Raw genomic sequence first — 20,870 nt, forward strand, 5'->3', positions numbered from 1 at the left:
ATCCTGGTGTTTAGTGTGTTCCTTTATTCGCTCCCCAGGGAGATGCGGCCGCCACCCTGGTTGTTTCTCTCCCTTCCCGGGGTGGACTGATGAATCACTGGTTCTCTTGCAGGGTAACCTGTCTGTGTGCCCAGTTTGAAGCCGTCCTGCAGCACGGCTTGAAGAGGAGTCGAGGGTTAGCACTCACGGCGGCCGCGATCAAACAGGCAGCAGGCTTTGCCAGCAAAACCGAAACAGGTACTGCTCGGCCGGGTGAACCCCAGAGCATATCCCTTCCTCTCTGCCCTTTTAATTTTTATTTATGTTTTAGTAACAAGCAAGGCAGTCATTGTGCGGGACTGCTGGGGGCGGGAGGCCCGTGGTGATGCGGAAATCCACGGTAAGGATGTCTCACTTGAAGTCAGTACCTGTGTTATCTGGCGTGTTAATTGAAAGGAAGTCACCCTTTGTGCAGAATTCTCAGAGACACGTGTTGTGGTCTCAAGGGACTCGGTGGGGCCTGCCACTGAGGTGCTTATTTTGCCAGCGTGGTGTAGCAATTGCTGAGAAGTGAATAATCTGTTCTGATTTGATGCACAAGGATAGCACAGCATTTCATAATTAAATCTGTCTTCAGTCACAGTGACAGAAATCAGGCAGATCTCGGAGCTTAGAATTCTACCACCGTCCATTTTAAAGTTGTGACAGCATTTCCCTTGCCCTGTGCTCCTGTGTCTCTGAATGACAGGAATGATGCTCCTAGGGATAACTCTTAGCACCCATGGGTACTCTGTGTCAGCCTGGCATGTTGTTAGTCTTTCATGTAAGTTAACTCGCCCAGCTCACAGGGCAGCGCTGCGAGTGGTCGGGGTCTTCATCTGTGCTCTCTGCGGTGCGGCCGTCATTTGTTCAGTGGTTTGCTTTGGATCTGGACTTTTTTTTTCTTTTTTCTTAATTAATTTATTTTTAATTGAAGGACAATTGCAATATTGGTTTCTGTCGGGATCTGAACTTCTTTGTTTTTAATATTTATTTATTTATTTGTCTGTGCTGGGTCTCAGTTGTGGCATGTGGGATCCAGCTCCCTGACTAGGGATCGAACCCGGGACCCCCCTGCATTGGGAACGTTGAGTCCTCGCCACTGGACCACCAGGAACGTCCCTGGATCTGAACTTTGAAGTGTATCATGTTGTATAAAAACCCCCCACAACCCCGATTTTGAAGAGCAGGTTCTTTAAGACCCCGTTTGTGGGTGCCACCTTGAATTCCTGAATTTTGCTGCTGTGATGTCAGTGTCCCTGCTGAGTAAAACGTGTCACCTCTGCTCCTCCGCCTCCTTTCACATTGAGAAATCAGCCCTGGCCATGTTTGGTAGAGCCGTCTGGAAATTCTCTGCCGACTGCCTTTCCCTCTCACCCATGTTGGCATATCTCCCTTCCCCTTTCTCTCAGCCCTCCAGCACGTCTTTGATCCTGTTCATCTCACCAGTTGCTCTTTTTCAGAAATGAATGTGGTTCCTCTTGGGCCTGCAAGAAGGATTCCTAGCACTGTTGATTTTTCTTCTGCCTTCCTGGGCCAGCTCAGAGAAGAGCCAGCATCAAGGGCCTCAGTCCTTGTAGAACCTGCGGCTAGCTACCTTGGCCACCTTGAACATCAGCCTCAGTAGTCTCAGTGGCACTTAAAAAAAAATTTGTCTGAGCCAGATCTTAGTTGTGGCACGTGATGTCCTTGATCTTCGTTGCGGCATGCAGACTCTTAGTTGGGACATGTGGGATCTAGTTCTCTGACCAGGGGTTGAACCTGGGCCCCCTGCCTTGGGAGTGCAGAGTCTTAGCCACTGGACCACCAGGGAAATCCCTTGGTGGCATCTTATGTCCAGGACGCTTCCCTGAGCTCTGTGTGGAGGTGGTCTAGGGCTGATTGATGGCTATTTGAGGACATGGCTTTTCCGAGAGCCCCCCCGCCCCGGCTTGCTGGCCCCTCTTTCTTTTTATTTCCTTCTTATCTGTCTGTGGGGAGCTTCCTTGGAGAAACTGGTGTGGAATGGACCACAAGGCTCTGGACAGTTCTGGGCATGACAGAGGCAACCATGGCTTTGGAGTCAAACTCCGAGGGTAAGCCTGGCATGACCCTGGGGAAATGCCCCTCCGTGCCTTCCATTTTCACTTGTAAAGACAGAGCATCTCGTCTCCCTGGGGGGTTGTCAGGAGGCTTCACATGATAACCTCATGTGAAGCACCTGCTTCATTTCAGAGACACGCGCACCCCCGCCAAATGTTTAACCAGTTACCTTCTCCTAAATACCCTTTACATGTCTCACCTCTTTTCTCCATCTCACCCCATCTTGAGGCTCTGACCTTTTGACCCCATAGAATGGCTCTTTCTATTCCCACCCAGACTAGAATTCCTGTCTTTTTGTTCCTTGGCCCTGATGATCACAGAAGCACCTACACGTTTGTGAGGCATCACCAGCCTTCACATTCTCACTGTTTCCCTGCATCTTAGCATGATTTCTACCCTCGTGTCTTAAAGATGCTGACGAGCGAGTGGCCTCTGGCTTTGTTTCTGCTGAGGAGTGTGTGCTGCACAGTCTCCTGGCTGGTTAGAAGTGAAGCAAAGACCAGACTAGCTTCGCCCTTGAGTGGCTGCCAAGGGCTTGTGTCATCATTGTCTGCAGCATTAATTAACCATTCACAGGTGCAGGATGGTCCTTGGCTGATTAAAACCTCTTTCCTGCCATTGAATGTTTGATTAAAAACCTCATGGGGGGAGGCAGGTGTTTTTTCAGCTGCTAAGAGTTGGGAAAGATCGGATCAATGGCTTTTTATGGTCGTTCTTAAAGCCATTGGAATGCCCTTGCCAGGCAGAATGGATAAAATGAAATCCTAGGAGATGGATCAGACAGAAATGAGCCTTGTCTGGCTCCCTTGTCCCTCCTGGCTGCGGGGCTGGGCCTGCTGCGTAGCTTAGTGACCAGGAAGCAGGGTTGAAAGCCCCATTCCAAGACTTGTCACACACAAGATCTCTGGGACATCTCCTCTCCGAGCTTCTGTTTCCTCTTGTGTAAAATAAAGATCGTAGCAGGATCTGCCTTGTAGGGTTGTGGTGGGGGCTTGAGGCCTTGGTATTGATCTGCCCGAGCTGGTACATGGTGATAACATGCCAGTTACTTTCCAGGGTAGGTGATGGTGTCCTTGCATTTCAAACGATGATACAGAGTCTCAAGTTGGTTAATAAGTTGCCCAAGTTCCCATCTACAGCTGGTAAATGGCAGAGCTGAGGATTCCAGCCCAGGTCAGACCCATGTAAAATTCCTGGCTCTTCCCTGCTCCCCACCTCCTCGGGCAGCCGGCCTGATGCCCGTTATTGCTCCTCTGTGGACCTCTCCAGCTCCGTTAACTGAATTGAAAGTGACAGGAGAGAATGAGTAATGGTGAGTTAATTCACAAGGCTGTTGCATTAGCTCTGTTACTAAATGAAGAGAGAAAAGCTGAACTTCAGCGTAATGATTGAACAAAATGACATTGTTGGAAATCACAATAGTGGGATAATACTGAGAGTCTACCAGGGGCATGCCTGCTGCGTTTGGTTGTTGGGGGTTAGGCTGCGTGTAGGGCTGAATTTGGAAGTCGGTGCCCTCGCAGAGTGTGTTTTTTAATTGATTTGTTACAATACTACTTATTTTGTGTATGTTCTGGTTTCTTGGCCCCCGAGGCACGTGGGATCTAGGCTCCCTGACCGGGCTCGAACCCCGCACCACCTGCCTTGGAAGGTGAAGTCTTACCCTGGACTGCTAGGGAAATCCTTTGTGGAGTGTGTTTAAAAATTTGTTTTTAAGATTTCAACATTGAAAAGTTATGAGATCTTATGTGGAGATATGGGTGTGTAGGTTTTCTTGAACCTGGGGACCTGCGCCTCTGGGCCCACGTTGACAGTTGACTCTGCTGGGGGCCCAGCACCCCTGCCCTCTGTCCGTGGGCCAGAAGTGCTTCATCCACTGCAGTCTGCGCCCCTCCCTGTGGCCCCTGACCCTCGAGATGGCATGTTGGCCGCCATTTATCATTGAGCGGCTAGTACTGTTCCCCCTCTTCTTATCAGAAATTCAACGGTTTTCAAGAGTAAACCGCTCCCAGGTTGGAAGCCACTGAAGCCAGTTTCTGGAGTGTCGGAACTGTTATTTGTGTCAGATTTGTCCAGCTTTATCATTGCTTTCAGGGCGAGGATTTGTTAACCTTCTCACCGGGCTGTAGCCAAAAGTCCATTATTTTCTGTTTTTGTTCCGTTTTTGAATGCGCTCTTGTCTTTGCACAGTATCTGGTTATTTTTGACTGAATGCCAGATGTTGTGTGTGAACAAGAGTAGAGATACTTTGAAGTTTGGGATGGTGTTCTCTTTCTCCAGAGAGGATTTACTGTTGCTTCTCAGACAGTTAGGGCAGGGGGAGATCCACTTAGTCAGGATCAAGCTGGTTCACACCTGGGCTTTAGTATTTGTGATGGCCTGTGTATTTCCAGGGTGTAGTTTTTTGGGGTTTCCAGCTTATATCAGCTTCCTGGAGCTGCCATGGCAAATTTGCACACCGTGGGTGGTTCAAAACAACAGAGAGAGAATTTCCCTTCTCACAGTGTGGAGGCCAGGAGTCCAAAATCTGGGTGTCAGCAGGATTGGTTCCTTCTGCAAGGCTCTGAGGGAGGGTGTGTTCCTGGCACGCGGTGTTGGTCAGCAGTCCCTGCCGTCCCTCGTCCTGTAGCTTTGCCACTGGCGTCTCGGCCTCTGTCTTCACGTGGCCTTCTTTCTCTGTGTCCTTGTCCCTCTGTGTCCCCTCCTCTCCTTAGGAGGACACCAGTTGTATCAGACCGGGCGCCCTCCCCCTCCCCGGCTCCGGTATGGCCTCCTCTCAACTAGTGACATCTGCCTAGAGCCTTCCCCCAAAGAGTCACATTCTGGGGCTCCACGTGGGCTTGAATTCTGGGGAGACAGAGTTGACGTGTTTACCAGTGCCCTTCTGCATCTGCAGGTCCTCAACTCTGTTTTATTTCCTTCTTCTTCTTTTTTCTTTTGTTTTTTAAGACTCTGGGTATTCTGAAAGCTCCTCTTAACTTCTCACCAGAGAAGCTCTGTAGTTGGAAAAAACCTCAGAGCAAAACCTGGCTCTCCATGTAGTTAGGACTCATGTCTGTAGACTTCCCTTCTCTTTGGGATCTGAGTTCCTCATGTCTTTCCTGTCTTTGCAGAGCTCCCAGGACTTCAGTTTTTTTTTTTTTTTTTTTTTAAAACAACTCTGGCTTTTCCAGTTGCTGTTGTTTTTCTGGGGAAGTTGGTCTGGTTCAAGCGAATCTTCCATAGTTGACGGTATGTCCTTGAATCGTGCTTCCGTTGTGTGCCTTTTCCCGTGGCCCAATGGGCCTTCTCTGTGCATGACCATCTTCAAGTACTTTTATACCAACCAGGTACACGGATTTCCTCCTGGGATCAACTGTAGTCTGGGAAAGGGAGTTTGCAGGCAGTTTTCCTTCAGTTTTGTGATGATTTTAATCCCTACCTGTATGTTGTATGTCTCCCATTCCTTAGTTTGCTGTCTGTTAGGTGTTTCTGTCTTGTTTGCTTTTTAAATTAACTTTTATTGGAGTGTAGTTGCTTTACAATGTTGTATTAGTTCTTCTGTACAGCAGAGTGAATCAGCTACACATATTCATATAACCCGTCTTTTTTAGACTTCCTTCCCTTTTAGGTCACCACAGAGAATTGAGTAGAGTGCCCTGTGTTACACAGTAGGTTCTTATAAGTTATCTATTTTATTATATATAGTAGTGTATATTTGTCAATCCCAGTCTCCCAATTCACCCCACCCATCTCCCTGCCTTGGTATCCATACATTTGTTCTCTACATCCGTCTCTATATCTGCTTTGCAAATAAGTTCATCTATACCATTTTCCTAGAGTCCACATACAAGCGTTGATTTACGATATTTCTTTTTCTCTTGCCGACATACTTCGCTCTGTGAGACAGTCTCTAGGTCTGTCCATGTCTCTGCAAGTGGTGCTCTTTCGTTCTTTTTTATGGTTGAGTAATAGTCCCTTGTCTGTAGTTACCACGTCGTCTTTATCCGCTTCTCTGTTGATGGACATTTAGGTTGCTTCTGTGTCCTGGCTGTTGTAAACCATGCTGCAGTGAACATTGGGCCGCATGTATCTTTTTGAATTATGGTTTTCTCCCAGTGTGTGCCCAGTGGTGGGATTACTGGGTCATATGGTAGTTCTGTTTTTAGTTTTTTAAGGAAGCTCTGTACTGTTCTCCATAGTGGCTGTAACCAGCTTACATTCCCACCAACAGTGTAGGAGGGGTTGCTTTCCTCCACACCCCCTCCAGCGTTTATTGTTTGTAGATTTTTTTGATAATAGCCATTCTGACTGGTGTGTATTTTGTTTGTTTTTGATTTTAGCTTAGCATTCAGGTTTCTCTTTGTTTATGACTTGGGGAGTTTTTCCCCATTTCACCCCCTATGAAATGTTAGTAAGGTAAACATTATTCTAGCAAGTACACTGCCAGCTAGCTGTGTCGTGGAGGACATCCCAAACGGTGATCCCTTTGAATAGACTCTCCAGTTAGTTGGGTTACACAGGACCCAGAGAAGCTTGGAATAAGGTCACTTGGTGTGTCTCCTTTAGCATTCAGACCCCAGAAATAAGAGCCTGCCGTGCCCGGTAGATTCATTTCCTCTGACTTTGACAAGTGACTGGGTTTGTTTGCTCAGACAGTTGATTTGCTGGTGATGAGATAGGAACCTGTGCTTTCCGAGTCTGGTCCTGCAGTTTGTTTAACTTTTCCATTCCAGTTACGCAAGTGAGCATGAATAATTACAGCAGACAGTGGTAATTCCCCACCCTGCAGTCCCTTCTTTCTTGCTAACAGAACTCTGATTTTGTTCTGATGTTGGGCGGCCACCAGTTTCAGCCCTGAGGCTGGCTGCAGGGGGACTGAATCTGGATTAGATCAGGCCAGCCATAATGAATTCCATGTTGTAGTAGTTGACTTAGGAGTAGGCATGAGATGCACTGCTGACCAAAGGGAAGGAAGGAGAGGTTTGCCCACAGGCTTCAGAGAAGGCCTCTTGCAATTTAGATGCAGACACAGAAAGGCTTATCTTATGGCCATGGGTGTGTTGTGTAAGACTTGTGTGATGTTTGGAGCTGTGGCAGTGATCTTATGACCATGAGGATGGAACAAGTCTGAAGACGAAAGTCAGTACACTCAGGATGGGTGCTCAGAACAATGGAAAATACCTGGCCCCTGATAATGTCACTGAGCTACTGAATCAACCAACCCTGGACTTAGTGTTATGTGAGATAATTAATTCCCTAATATTTTAAGGCACTTTAAGTTGTATTTCTTTTTACTCATATCCAAAATCATCCTAACTTAAATGAGAGAGAAAAGCAAGACAACTTAAGTTAGAGCCTGCGTGCCAGAAATGGGAGGAATGATGTGATTAGCACATTTAAGCACATTCATCCCAGAAATGACACCTGGATGTTTTCTGCTCCTTGCTTTGAACCACAGGTCTGGCTTTCTTAGTGTTTGCTCGTGACTCATGTTGAGCATCTCTGTGACCTAGGGGGTTTGTCAGACTGTTTGTGCTCATTTTCCCATTTTATTGTTGAAATGATTATGCAGAGTGAATAATAGCATCCCCATTTTACAGATGGAAAAAAATGAAGCTCAAAGAAATGAAATAATTTCATTAACGTACCAGAGCCAAAAAGTGGCAGAGCTGGAATTTCTATTCAGGCCTACATGATTGTGATTCTGAAGCTCCTGACTGCTCTTGGTGTTAGTTGTGGAATGTGGGATCTAGTTCCCCCACCAGGGATGGAATCTGGGCCCGTCACATTGCGAACCTGGAGTCCTAGCCACTGGACCTCCAGAGAAGTCCCTGAAGCTCCTAATTTTATTCTTAATGGCATATTGTTTCCAGAAAGAGGACTCTCTGAAATACCACGACCACCCCAGTTTGAACTTGTGAATAAATTAAGCAGTAAGTATTGAGTACGTTAGGATCACTCAGCGAAGAGGTCAGCAAACCACATCCCACCACCTGTTTTTCTAAATGAAGTTTTATTGGAACACAACCACAAACATTCATCTGTTTACTGTCTGTGGCTGCTTTTAGGCAAAAGTTGTGACTGAGGCCATGTGGCCTATAAAGTCTTAGGTAGATACTAGTGGGTCTTTACAGAAAAGTGTGCCAAGTCCTGTCTTAGAGAACAAAGGTCAGAGGATGCCACCGAAACCTGTTGTCACACCCATTGTGTTCAGAGGTCTGTTGTCCATTTATCCCATTAGATGGTGAGCGCCGGGAGCGCCAGGCACCATGTCTGTTTCACTTCCTCCTGACTTTCCAGCTCCTAGCATGGTGTCTAGAAGTATATGGGTTCTTCAATAAAATTATGTTCAATAAATATCCTTTGGTTGGAAGGAAGGGCATCGTTCAGTGTGTGTAGTACTGTGTTTCCATCTGTGATTCCTGAGGTACCTTCAGCCAAGATCACTTTAGAGTTACTTCCTTTTACTAGTTCATAGCCTGTGCCTTCTTACTGTGTTCTCAGGTGGTGGAAGGAGCCCTGATAAGGGCACTAATCCCACTCATGAGGGCTCCACCCTCATCACCTAAGAGTCCACTCAAAGCCCCATGTCGTAATTTTGTCATCTTTGGGGGTTAGAATTTCAATAGATGCATTTTGAAGGGACTCATTCAATTATAAAAGTGGCGTTTCAATGGCATTACCTTGGAATTTGATGTTCTTGTAGATCACCATCAGGTCATGTGTTGGCAGTCTGTTACAAGGTGATAGGCCTGATTCTGACCATACCAGAGGCACGTTTGTGACCGGGATGCCCGTCTTGTAAACTTGAATGTACTTTCCCTCATCTGCTCAGCAGCCTTTGTCACCTCCGACCTTGGCTCTTGGTCTTCTCTCTTCCATAATGCCATGGCCCAGCCTCTTGGCACACTTTCTACTTCTCTGCAGTCCTTCCTGGCGTATCACTTCTACACCCTCAGACATTAAATATTCCTTACCCTTGGATTGGGCTTCCCAGAATCTGCCTGCCAGTGCAGGAGACATGAGAGACTCGGGTTCGATCCCTGGGTTGGGAAGATCCCCTGGAGGAGGACCCAGTATTCTTGCCTGGAGAATCCCATGGTCAGAGGAGCCTGGTGGGCTACAGTCCATGAGATCGCAAAGAGTCCAACATGACTGAAGCGACTTAGCATGTAGGTATCCTTGGGTTCTGTTGTTGACTTTTGTTTCTACACATACTCTCTGAATTTCTTGGTGAAAATTGCTGTCTATGTGTTGATTAAGTTATATCTCCCGCAGGTCAGCTCCTGGTCTTTCTCTTGAGTGTCTCCATTTGAATGTACCAAGGGCTTGTCAAAGTCTCCATGCCTGAGTCGTCATCCCGACCCTCACCCCCATGTTTGCTCCTGTGTTCCCTGATTAGTGCATGGCTCTACCCTTCACCCAGGTCCCCTGGCCAGCCCCCGGGCTTCCTCCCAGCTACCTCCTCCTTCTCCTTTCCCCGAAACCAATCAAACTTCTGTTTTTTTTCTCTCTCTTTTAAAAATTGTCATAGAGTTCAGTCGCTTAGTTGTGTCCGACTCTTTGCGACCCCATGGACTGCAGCATGCCAGGCTTCCCTGTCCTTCACCATCTTCTGGAGTTTGCTCAAACTCATGTCCATTGAGTTGGTGATGCCCTCCAACCATCTCATCCTCTGTCGTCCCCTTCTCCTGCCTTCAGTCTTTACCAGCATCAGGGTCTTTTCCAATCTGTCAGTTCTTCACGTCAGATGGCCAAAGTATTGGAGCTTTAGCTTCAGCATGAGTCCTTCCAATGAATTATCAGGACTGATTTCCTTTAGGATTGACTGGTTTGATCTCCTTGAAAAGATCAAAAAAGTACCCACACCATTAAAATGTCCATTTTAACTGTCAAAACTTAACCGTTTTTAAGTGTACAGTTAAAAGGCATTGAGTGCATTCACATTATACAGTCATCACCACCATCCATCTTCAGAACCTTTTCATCTTCCTAAATTGAAACGCCACCCCCATTAAATAACAACTCTTCATTTACCCTCCCACTAGCCCCTGGAAACCACCAATCTATGTCTCTATGAATTTGATTACTTTAGGTCCTTCATATAAGTAAAGTCATGTAGTATTTGTCCTTTCGTATTTGGCTTATTTCACTTAGCATAATGTCAAGGTTCATGCATTTGTAGTGTGTGTCAGAATTTCCTTCTTTTTTAAGGTTAGGTAATAATCCATTGCATGGATAGACCACATTTTGTTTACCCACTCATCTATCGATGGGTTAATTCTGCTTATTGGCTATTGTGAAAAGCACAGCCACGAACATAGGTGTACAAATAATTGTTCAAGTTCCCGCTTTCAGTTCTTTTGGGTACACACTCAGAAGCAGAATGGCTGGATCATACGGTAATTTTGTGTGTACTTTTTGGAAGAGCCACCATACTGTTTTCCATACTGGATGCTTCTTTTAAAATTCCCACCAGCAATGTACAAGAGTCCTACTTTCTCCCTAATACATAAGAGTTCCAGTTTCTCCTCATCTTCATCAACATTGTTACTTGTGTGTGTGTTTTAAAATCTTGTTACATAAATTAACCCATTTATTATAGGCTAAAAGTGAAAGTATTAGTTGCTCAGTTGTGTCTGATTCTTTGCGACCCCATGGACTGTAGCCCACTAGGCTCCTCTGTCCATGGCATTCTCCTGGGAAGAATATTGGAGTGGGTCGCCATTTCCTTCTTCAGGGGATCTTCCCTACCCAAGGATCCAACCCACCGTCTTTTGCGTCTGCTGTATTGGCAGCCAGCTTCTTTACCACTAGCGCCACCTGGGAAGCTAGCAACACTATTAAATGGTGGTGCTTCTCCTGGTCCTTAATTCCTTCAGTCTTCTTTCTGACGACAGCCTTGACTGGGAGGCAGAGGAGGTGGTGAAGGTCCCGGCACCACCAGCTGCGGTTCTCACGCAGGAACCGCAGCGCCAAATGCCCACGGCTCGTCCCTTCATCTTGGTTTTGCCACAGAAGGAGCAGGTGTGCTTGGCACGCTGGCTGGTTTCATTTTCTTCACCATTTTCCTGAGGGAAGCACCATAACGGGTCCCATATTTGCCCATGATTCTGACCTCCTTGGTGCATTTCGCCAGGTTGCCACCACTTAGGTCTGAGCCCAAGAGCTATTTGTGTTCTTTCTGATGATAGCAGTTCTGCCAGGTGCCAGGTGATATCTCATGGTGGTTTTGATCTCGTCTGTCTTGAAGTTTCAGATATCTCTCAAAGTCATTCACAAGCTCCCCACCAGTTCAGCCTGACAATGCCCCTCCTATTGGTTCCTGCCACCCGCCCCCCCCCCCCCAGTAGTCCTGAGTCCTCCTCTTGACAAACCTCAGTATGATGCCACCTGTTTTCTTGTCTCCCTCTCTCGGTGGTCAGGGGCTGGGTCCCATTCTTGCTCACGTTGCAGCTCCAGTGTACTAGAAGGACCTGACCATCGAAAGACTGCATTCGGATTAATGACTCGAGGACCTGGACTTCAGGTCTTGCTGCTCATTCTCCTGGGGTGCCAAGCTCCGCCCCCTCCTGTCTGTACATCTTCACAGTTGAAAGCAGATGGTATTAATATAGCCCCAACTCTAAAATTAGAGAAACCAACTCCCGTGATCCTTGGTGGGGATTTTTGAAAATGGTTGATTGCATTTAAATCACATCTGAGTTTATATTTTGCTTCACCACGTCACCTTGGGTAGCAATTTCATTTCTGTAGAAAATTATTTGTGGAGGAAGCTGCCTGTGCCAGGAGAACCCTGGGCCCATCCTTTTGATCGTGAGGGGAAGTCCACCCTCCCCACCCTTCCATCCCTGTCATGTTTTCAGTTCCCTGTTTGTATTTCTCTGTTGAATTCGCAAACTTGCAAATTAGCTAGGTCTGGTGAAAGAGACATTGGGAGGATGTTTGCTGAAGGGGCAGAGAAGATGTCCATTGGCAATAAAAATGTTCAGCAGCTGGTGGGGACATGCTGGCCTTAGGGAGGGAGCCAACATGCTGTCCCCATGGGTGAGCTGTTAGCCAGTGAGAGGCTAGATTCGGGCAATGTCCACAGGGTCCTGGGGAGGGTTCTTGACCGCTGGGGTGGCTGAGGGATTGGGCCAGTGGCCACATAGAAAGGGGGACAAAATATCGTCCCAGGATATTAGGATCTGGGGCTTCCCAGGTGGTGCTAGTGGTAAAGAACCCACCTGCCAATGCAAGAGTCATAAGAGACACGGGTTTCATTCCTGGGTCAGGAAGATCCCCTGGAGAAGGGAATGGCTACCCACTCCAATATTCTTGTCTGGAGAATCCCATGGACAGAGGGGCCTGGCAGGCTACAGACGATGGGGTCACAAAGAGATGGACACGACTGATCAACTTAGCATGCACATATCAGGATCTGCTGTAGCCAGACTGGTGTCTCTTGGCCAGAGGGGACCTCTGGCTGTTTCAGAAGTGTTTAATCTTGATGTCCTGTATGTTAAGTCTCAGACCCAGAGACTTCCCTGGTGGTCCAGCGGCCGGGAATCTGCCTTCCAATGTAGGGGATGTGGGTTCGATCCCTGGTTGGGGAATTAAGATCCCACATGCCACAACCACGGAGAAGGACATGGCAACCCACTCCAGTGTTCCTGCGTAGAGAATCCTGTGGACAGAGGAGCCTGGTGGGCTGCCGTCTGTGGGGTCGCACAGAGTCAGACACAACTGAAGTGACTTAGCAGCAGCAGCAGCAGCATACCACAACCAAGACCTGATGCTGCCAAATAAATAATTTTTTTTTTTTCCCCAAAAGGCTCAAACCTGGGCTCAGGGTTGTCAGTTTGGAGTTATTATCCAGCCTGTTGGTTCCGTGGGTCCTTCACCCTGTCAGCGTGAAAGTGGCTCTCGCACGGAGGATGGAGTGCACCCCTTGGAGCAAACACAGCACAGGTTTGGGAAGCGCTGGAGGAGGTTCCCACCGGGAGCATGAAGCAGGTGCCGCGTAGACCCCCATGTCACGGAGACGAGGGCCAGCTGTGCCGGGCTGAGGTGTTAGAGCTGGGAACCCAGACGCCAGCTGCTCCCAGGGCCAGACCGCCCCCAGAGATGAGCGAGTTGGGCCGGCGGAGGGCGCCAGGGAGGTGCGGCCCCCGTCCAGCAGCCTGGGACGTGTAGTCGTCTGTGGGTTCAGGTGGGAGCGAGGACAGAGTTAGATGAGCCGCCAGCAGTCTGCCATGGTGGAGGTTTTCCTTCTCTATGGAGTAGTCAGATGGGGACATTAGAACAGAGCCCAAGGAAGGGAGGGGGTTAGCTGTCCTGTTACTGGGAGGAGGAACCCCAGGCGGGTCAACAAGTTCAATGTATGGCAAAACCCACCACAATATTGTAAAGTAATGAGCCTCCAATTAAAATTTAAAAATCAATAAATTTTCTTGCCTAAACACACACCAGAGACACACACAGACACACACAGACACACACACACTCTCTCACACACACACACACTCCTGCAGCAGTCAGCCATGTCTTTGCTCTTCTGTTGACTCCTTGCCCTTCCCCGGCAAGCTCTTGTTTCCCAGGCCCCCTCGCCCATCCTTTCAGTGGGAGGTGGTGATGCGGTGGGCAGGTGAGAAGACAGGGAAACAGCTTGACTGGGGTGGGGGGCATCTCTAGCAGTGACAGTGCTTCTTGTGGTCCATGGAGGTCCCCCCTGCCTTGTTCCCCCACTTTACGCCTCGGTCCCTCTGCCACAGTCCAGCTGGTACCCACAGCCACGGTTGCGTCCCCTGGTACTACCTTTTGTTCCTCTGGCTCTGGGGTTGGGTCCTTTTTTTTTTTTTTTTTGCCATGACACATGGCATGCACGATCTTCCCTGACCAGGGATTGAACCTGTGTCCCCCTGCACTGGCTATGCCCCCCCCACCACATTGGAAGCATGGAGTTCTTAACCGCTGGACCACCCGGGAAGTCTGAAATGGTTTGGTTGTCTGACATCAGTTGTCTCTGGGTTCCCTCGGTATCTCCTATTTGCTTTTTGGCTTCCACGGTCTCTGTAACAGATGTCTTATGTGAAATTCCTTCAGTGGGCTAGCTCGTGTGACTTCTGTATTCAGGGCTGGGTGGGCCCTGGGACGGAGCAAGCTTGGCTTGTCTGGAGGACCGGCCAGGAGACCCGGGGGGTTGTCGCAGGGTGAGTGACAGCGAGAGTGGGATGAGGTGAGGCGGAGAGGGAGCAGGCAGCCAGGTCCCGTCTGGGCAGTAAGTGCCAATTGACCCTCTTTTCCTTGCTTTATTTCTGTAATTTCCGTTCACCCCCACCAAGATAATTGGCACTTGTTCTTTAGAGTCAGTAGGGATGTTTACATTTAAATCTACTGAAGTCTTCAAAAGCAATCTCAGATCATCGTGTGTTTATTTATCCTTTAAAAATGCATCAAGTTCTGAATTATACACTTTAAAATGCTGAATTTTATATTCAGTGAATTTTATTGCAATTAAAAAAAACTGGGAAAGTGGCTAAGTTGCCTTTACTGGCAAGTTTGTTTTCCTAACTGAAAGGGAATTTAATAACAGAGTTAATTTCAGTTTCAGAATGTAAAATGGTATAGCCACTATGGAAAATGGTTTGATGGTTTCTCAGAAAATTAAGCTTAGATTTACCAAACAATCTGGCAATTCTATTCCTAGATGCAGACCTAAAAAAACTGAAAGCAGGGACTCAAAATTTTCACAGTATTATTCACAAGAGCCGAAAGGAAGAAACAGCAACCCAAATGTGCATCGACAGGTGAATGGATAACAAAGTGTGGTGTTTACTGTGTGTGTATGTTTGCGCTCAGCCACTCAGTCGTGTCTGACTCTTGCAACCCCATGGGTCATGCCCCACCAGACTCCTCTGTCCATGAGATTTTCCAGGCAAGAATACTGGAGTGGGTTGCCATTCGCTTCTCCAGGGGATCTTCTCAACCCAGGAATCAAACCGGCATCGCCTGCATTGGCAGGCAGACTCTCTTTACGATGGAGCCATCTGGGAAGCCCATACTGTTTATAATGGAATATTATTCAGTCATAAAAAGAAATGCTGCTACTTACTATAACATGGATGAACCTTAAAAACATACTAAGTGAAAGCTGTCAGACACAAAAGATCACATGTTGTGTGATTCCACTTATACGTAGAATCCAGAATAGTCAAATTCATAGAGAAAGTATGTGGAATCGAGGTTTACGGGGGGTGGGGTGTGGGAGGGGAGCATGGGGAGAGTGTTAGTGTTTAATGGCTGTGAGGTTTCTGTTTTGATGATGAAAAAGTTCTGGAAATGGATAGTGGTGGTATTTGCATGACTTCGTGAATGTACTTCATGTCGCTGAATTATACACTTAAAATGGTTAAAGTGGTAAATTTTTTTATGTATGTTTTGCCACAATTTAAGAGAGCAAAAAAGGTTTCAAGCTTACATATTTTGTATGAGTCTTTATCATGTGCTCTTCGTGGTCAAAGCCCAGTCCCTGTGTTCTAGTTCCAGGAGGCAGCCTTGTGGCTGATTGAGTCATGGCCAAGTGAGAAAGGCATGGCCCCTCACTGGGAACCCGGCTTTACCAGCACGCTTGTGTCTTGTCGTCAGGCTCACCGAGATGTGACTGGGCTTTGAGGATGCCTGTGGTCACCCAGGTCTCAGGCGGAAACGTGGAAGCACTTGGCTTGCCTTTTGTTCTTGGAATGGGTGATACTGTGTATGGCTGCTTCTGTTGCTTTCCTACTTAAAGATCCATCCCTCTTTTGTTCTTTGGCTTATCATAGCCCTGATTGTGTCTAGGGCTGTAGGGTGTCCTTCTCTAGGTCAAAGCTCATGAGCAGTTTAGCCGGTCTTGACATGTTCTTCACTCTCTTGCATGCATTTATCCTTGTCTGAAAAAAACGAGGTAATAGAGCTGGCTCTATCTTAACGTCTTTCTTCTGCTTCAGTTGTGAATGTGAGGCCCAGAGTGGTCACCTGATGAGAAGAGCCGACTCATTGGAAAAGACCCTGATGCTGGGAAGGATTGAGGGCAAGAGGAGAAGGGGGCAACTGAGGATGAGATGGTTGGGTGGCATCATTGACTTAATGGGCATGAGTTTGAGCAAACTCCGGGAGACAGTGAAGGACAGGGAAGCCTGGTGCGCTGCAGTCCATGGGGTCGCAGGGAGTCGGACACGACAGCAATCTGAGACAGTGAGGTGAAGGTCGGGAGGGTGGATGTCCTGCCCACGACAGAGCCTTCCAACCCCTGTCTGCACCTGTAGACTCAGCGTGTCTCTTGTTTACGGGGAGCCTAGCTCCTTGTCTTGTGTTTTCTGTTTCTTGTTGAGTGGTGCTTTTGTTTTTAATTTTTAATTTTAATTTTATTTTTAAGGTTTTCGGTCATACCCCATAGCATGTGGGACCTTAGTTTCTCGACCAGGGGTTGAACTTGTGTGCCGTACGTTGGAAGGTGGAGTCTTAACCATTGGACTGCTGCAGCAGGCCCTGTTTCTTGTTTAATTTTGAGGGATGTCTCTCCCCCCAGAGCCTGGCATGTTGTAGGTCCCCCCGAAATGATTGTCAGGTGATTGAAGAACATGCCCGTGCTCCCCGCATTAGGCTGCTTCTGGTTGCAAGTGACAGCCAGACTCGCAGACAGCCCGAAGCAGAAGAGGGACTTCCTGACTCAAGTCAATAAGAAAACTAGGGGTGGAGCCGGATCCAGGGGCTCAGACGGATCCCCCACATCTGTCCCTGGGTCTCTCTCATCACCGCTTCTCTGGGTTGGCCTCTCTTTCAGGTGGGCCACTCTACATGAGAGGGTGCAGTGGCCCCAGGAAGTGCCAGGTTGACATGGCTATTAGAGTTCCTACCTCTAGCACAGAGGTTAGCAAACTTCTTCCTTAAGGGATTGAATAGCGAGTACAGTACTTTAGGCTTTGTGGGCCGTAAGTGTTTCTAGCAGCTCTGCCTTTGTAGCAGGAATGTAGCCATAGATGACTTGTAAACAAATGCATGTGACTGCGTCCCGATAAAGCTTTATTTGCACACACAGCGATGGGGCTGCTGAATCTGGCCCTTCGGTTGTTGTCTGCTGACTTCACTCTGAAAGGAGACAAGGCCTCTCTTCCAGTGGTTCAGGTAGGGTCGTGGGGAGGGCCCAGTGGTCCAGGGCTGGGACCAGGGTGAGGCCAGGGGAATACTCACTTTAGGCACAGAATTGCAGGGAGCTCCAAAAACCCTCAGCAATCAAGATCCATCATATTTTTATATAATATTAAAAAAGCAAAAAGACAGAAAAGACTCCATCACACGAAGGTCACACAAAAGTCATACAAAAGGTCAAACAGGGCCAGAACGAGGGGGTGCTGAGTAAGGCGATTTGAGGCGCCCGCCCTGCTGTGGCCAGGTCATTGCTCAGCCCGGGTCACCTGCCGAGCCCTGTGGGAGACAGTGGTTGGTAGTGCTAAAGGCCCTTTACAGAGAACCAGATGGAACACAGATCCCCTGGGAAAGAGGGGTACAGTGGCCAGAAGAAAGGGCAAGACTTGCTGTTTGCCTGTCTTGGCCATGAAGTACTTCATACACATGCTTTATTTTCTCAATTGTTTCCCCCTCATCTCAAACCTCAAAGGCAGGTAGTTATCCCCATTTTACAGATGAGGAAAATGAAGGACAGAATAAGCTGCCCAGGGTCACGCAAGGCCTGAACTAGAATTTGAGCCAGGGTTTTTGTCCGCCAAAGTGCATTCTTTGAATTGGCATCGGTTAGCATTGAAACTTGGCAAAAATCCCCAGTCATCTTCTGTTAGCAGGGACCCCCAGGTAGCTCACCTTAGTACTCCCTTCCTGGCTCTTGCTCTTGTCAGCAGATGGCTTTCAGGAGCTGGGAGAACCAGAAGCCCTCACCCGCTTTTGGAATCAGCCTCCGGTTTGAAGCAGTAAGCAATCAGTGTATACGCCCCAATTAAATTATGGACACTGCAGGTGTTAAGTGGCAGGTGAGCTGCGCTTTAAATAGACCACGTTAATTCTGGCGGTGGGAGCGGAGCCCTGCTGGGACATTGATGATCAGCAGCCGCATCACTCAGGCGAGCTTTAGAAGGATTCCGGAGCAGTAAGCAATTTACGAAATGGAAAGGCGAAAACACACTTTGAAGTGTTTCATGTGTTTTCAAGGTCAGAGGGAGGTGACTGCAGTTTTTAGAAAAGACAGGATGCAGGTGAGAGTCTCTGGACTGAAGCCGTGCTGGATGTACTGATGGTCGTCTGGTGGGTTACAATGCAAGTTATTGGCTGGCTGGCCGGCTGGCCCCGAGTGATACTCTCAGCAAATGCCCTGTCTTGGTTTCTGAGAGAGGCTTCAAGTAGAAGCCTTCCTTTGCTTTATTCTATCTTTATGTACAGACATTGACTCAGAGTGGTTTCATGCAATACTTTGCTGCCTAGGCCAATTTTTTTTTTTAAAGAAAAAATTTTAACTTTTAAATAGGAAACATGTTAAAAGAAAAGTTATGCATTTGTGTGGTTTGGACTGATCTCTAATGGGTTTGGGGGACTTTCCTGGTGGTCCAGTGGCCGAGACTACATGCTCCCAATGCAGGGGGCACAGGTTTGATCCCTGGTCAGGGAACTAGATCCCACATGCTGCAACTGAGATAAAATTTTAAAGAAGTAACTAGTGGGTTTCAGAAGGGCGTTAGTTTGGCATTTAGGGATTGAGAGAAGGCATTCTGAGTGATCCACTCTGCTGGTGGTTTTACCAGTCCTTCTTGGGATGTTTCTTTGAAATGATTTCAGAGATTGACTTGATCCACTAATGCACACACGCACTTATACATATGTACACATTTAGATGCTGTGAAAAGAAAAAGGAAAAGAGGAAACAACCTGTATGCTCTTGGATAAGAAGGTAATTATTTAGCAAACAGTGGTTGGTCACCATGGCTGGACGTCACGCTCAGTGTTTTATCTCCCTTTTCTCCAGTTACCCCAGAAACCCTGGGGGAGTCTACACTTCAGGGCTTCTGTTAAGAGAGAGGAGTCTGAAGCTTAGCGTGCTTGAGGAACCTGCACAGAGTCATCCCGCTGAAGACCTCCTCACCTGTTGTCCTGCCCACGAGATCAGAAGCTTGTTAGCCACACGTCCTTCTTGTCTGCCTCGGGGCCCATAGCTTCGCCCAGCTCATGGCTCCCAGGGGGAAGGCAGTCCATACTCCTGAGCTGAATTGCAATTTTAGACTGAGCTTATCAGCCTGGTGTCCAGTTTATGGAGATGTGCGTATTCACATCCTTCTGGAGGGAAGGTTCAAAGATCTTGTCACTTTCTCAGAGGGGTCAGTGAGTCTGTTTAGCTCCTGGGTTGGAGTCCATCAAGCAGTTGTGAACATGATCCTTTTCAAGGAGGCAGAGCTCCCCTCACTTTGCAAGATGGTGTGGTGACATGGTTCACAGTGAGACAGCTCTGAGGTTCCTTTCTGCTGTCCCACTTATAACTGTGTATCACGGGGCCGGTCACTTCACTTGTCTGGGTCTCAGCCTTGTCTTTGACATGGAGACGGCCTTGGCGGTCGAGAGGACTGAGGTTAGATGCAAGTGTGAGCGCAGTGGCTGGTACGTACTTAATGCTCAATAAGGAGCAGTGGCTGTCCCTGTCGTTGCTGCTATTATTATCGACCGCATTGAAAAGTACTGATGAACTGCTGTTAAGTAAAGGAGGTTGGTCACAAAATTAGGTATATGCTAGAATCACACCTATGAAGAAAATCTGTGTGTGTATGGACAAAAAAGGCAGGATGTGAAGCGACGTGATGACTATTTTATGGATAAAAACACACTTCTTAGCTTTCCCTTAAAGCCTTAAATCTGTTCCTATTGTTAGACATACAGAAATCTCCCCAAAGGAACTAGAAACGAGGACGGTTAGTTATGCAGAGGGATGTTTAAAGCACTGCACGGGGAAAATCGGCATTGTGTTCTGTTCCCCGCAGTCAGGAAATAAGCTGCGTTTAACTGTGGAGCCACCGAAAATCACGTCTCCAAAGATCTTTAAATGTTATGGAGAAAATGTCCATGGTCTAGACAAGGAAAGAAACAAGTCCAGATACAAAGCTACGTATGTGTGGTGTGTATATATGTGTGTGTGTGTGTGTGTAAATGTACACGTGTCCCCTGGAGGAGGGCATGGCAACCCATTCCAGTATTCTTGCTGGAGAATCCCATGGACAGAGGAGCCTGGCGAGCTACAGTCCTTAGGGTCACAGAGAGTCAGACACGACTGAAGTGACTGAGCGCAGACACACATACATATACAACACACAGTATGATGATATGTTTATTTCTTACTGCTGCTCTAACAAATCATTGCAAACTTTGTGGCTTACAACAACACAAATTAATTTTCCTACGTTTATGGAGGACAGAAGTCCAGAGTCAGTCTCACTGGGCTAAAGGCAAGGTGATGGCAGGGCTGGTACCTTCTGGAGGCTCCCGGGCAGGATCTGTTCCTTGCCTCTTCTGGCTTCTGGCAGCTTCTGGTGGCTTCTAGCAGTTTGCAGCATTCCTTGGCTGTGGCCGCATCACTCCAGGCTCTGCTTCCCTATTCATGCCTCTGCCGTCCCTTCTGCCTCAGATCTCCCTCCCCGTCCCTCTTTTTTGTAAAAATTTTATTATTTCTTTTTATTTTTGGCTGTGCTGCGTCTTCGTTGCAGCGCACAGGCTTTCTCTAGTTGTGGAGAGCAGGGGCTGCTCTCCGTTGTGGGGCATGGGCTTCTCATTGCCGT

The 20,870-nt window shown here is 47.7% G+C and overlaps 1 protein-coding gene and 1 pseudogene across 6 annotated transcripts in view; one reads left to right on the forward strand and one right to left on the reverse strand.

Moving 5' to 3' along the window:
- The window catches only part of SNX29 (sorting nexin 29), a 580,903-nt gene that overhangs the window by 46,521 nt on the left and 513,512 nt on the right, over positions 1 to 20,870 (forward strand). For 5 of the 6 annotated variants that reach the window (XR_006343074.1, XM_043914342.1, XM_043914345.1 and 2 more), the window contains exon 4: positions 113 to 237. The exons of the other annotated variant lie outside the window; for it this stretch is intronic. Coding sequence is in view for 4 of the 5 variants with exons in the window: in XM_043914342.1 (XP_043770277.1) it covers positions 113 to 237 (125 nt within the window). In the remaining variant the exon portion in view is untranslated. The remainder of the gene's footprint in view (positions 1 to 112; positions 238 to 20,870) is intronic. 6 annotated transcript variants of the gene reach the window in all.
- On the reverse strand, positions 10,926 to 13,364 carry LOC122702117 (annotated as a pseudogene).

Source organism: Cervus elaphus, chromosome 10 (assembly GCF_910594005.1).
Source record: "Cervus elaphus chromosome 10, mCerEla1.1, whole genome shotgun sequence".
In the NCBI taxonomy this organism is placed as follows: domain Eukaryota; kingdom Metazoa; phylum Chordata; class Mammalia; order Artiodactyla; family Cervidae; genus Cervus; species Cervus elaphus.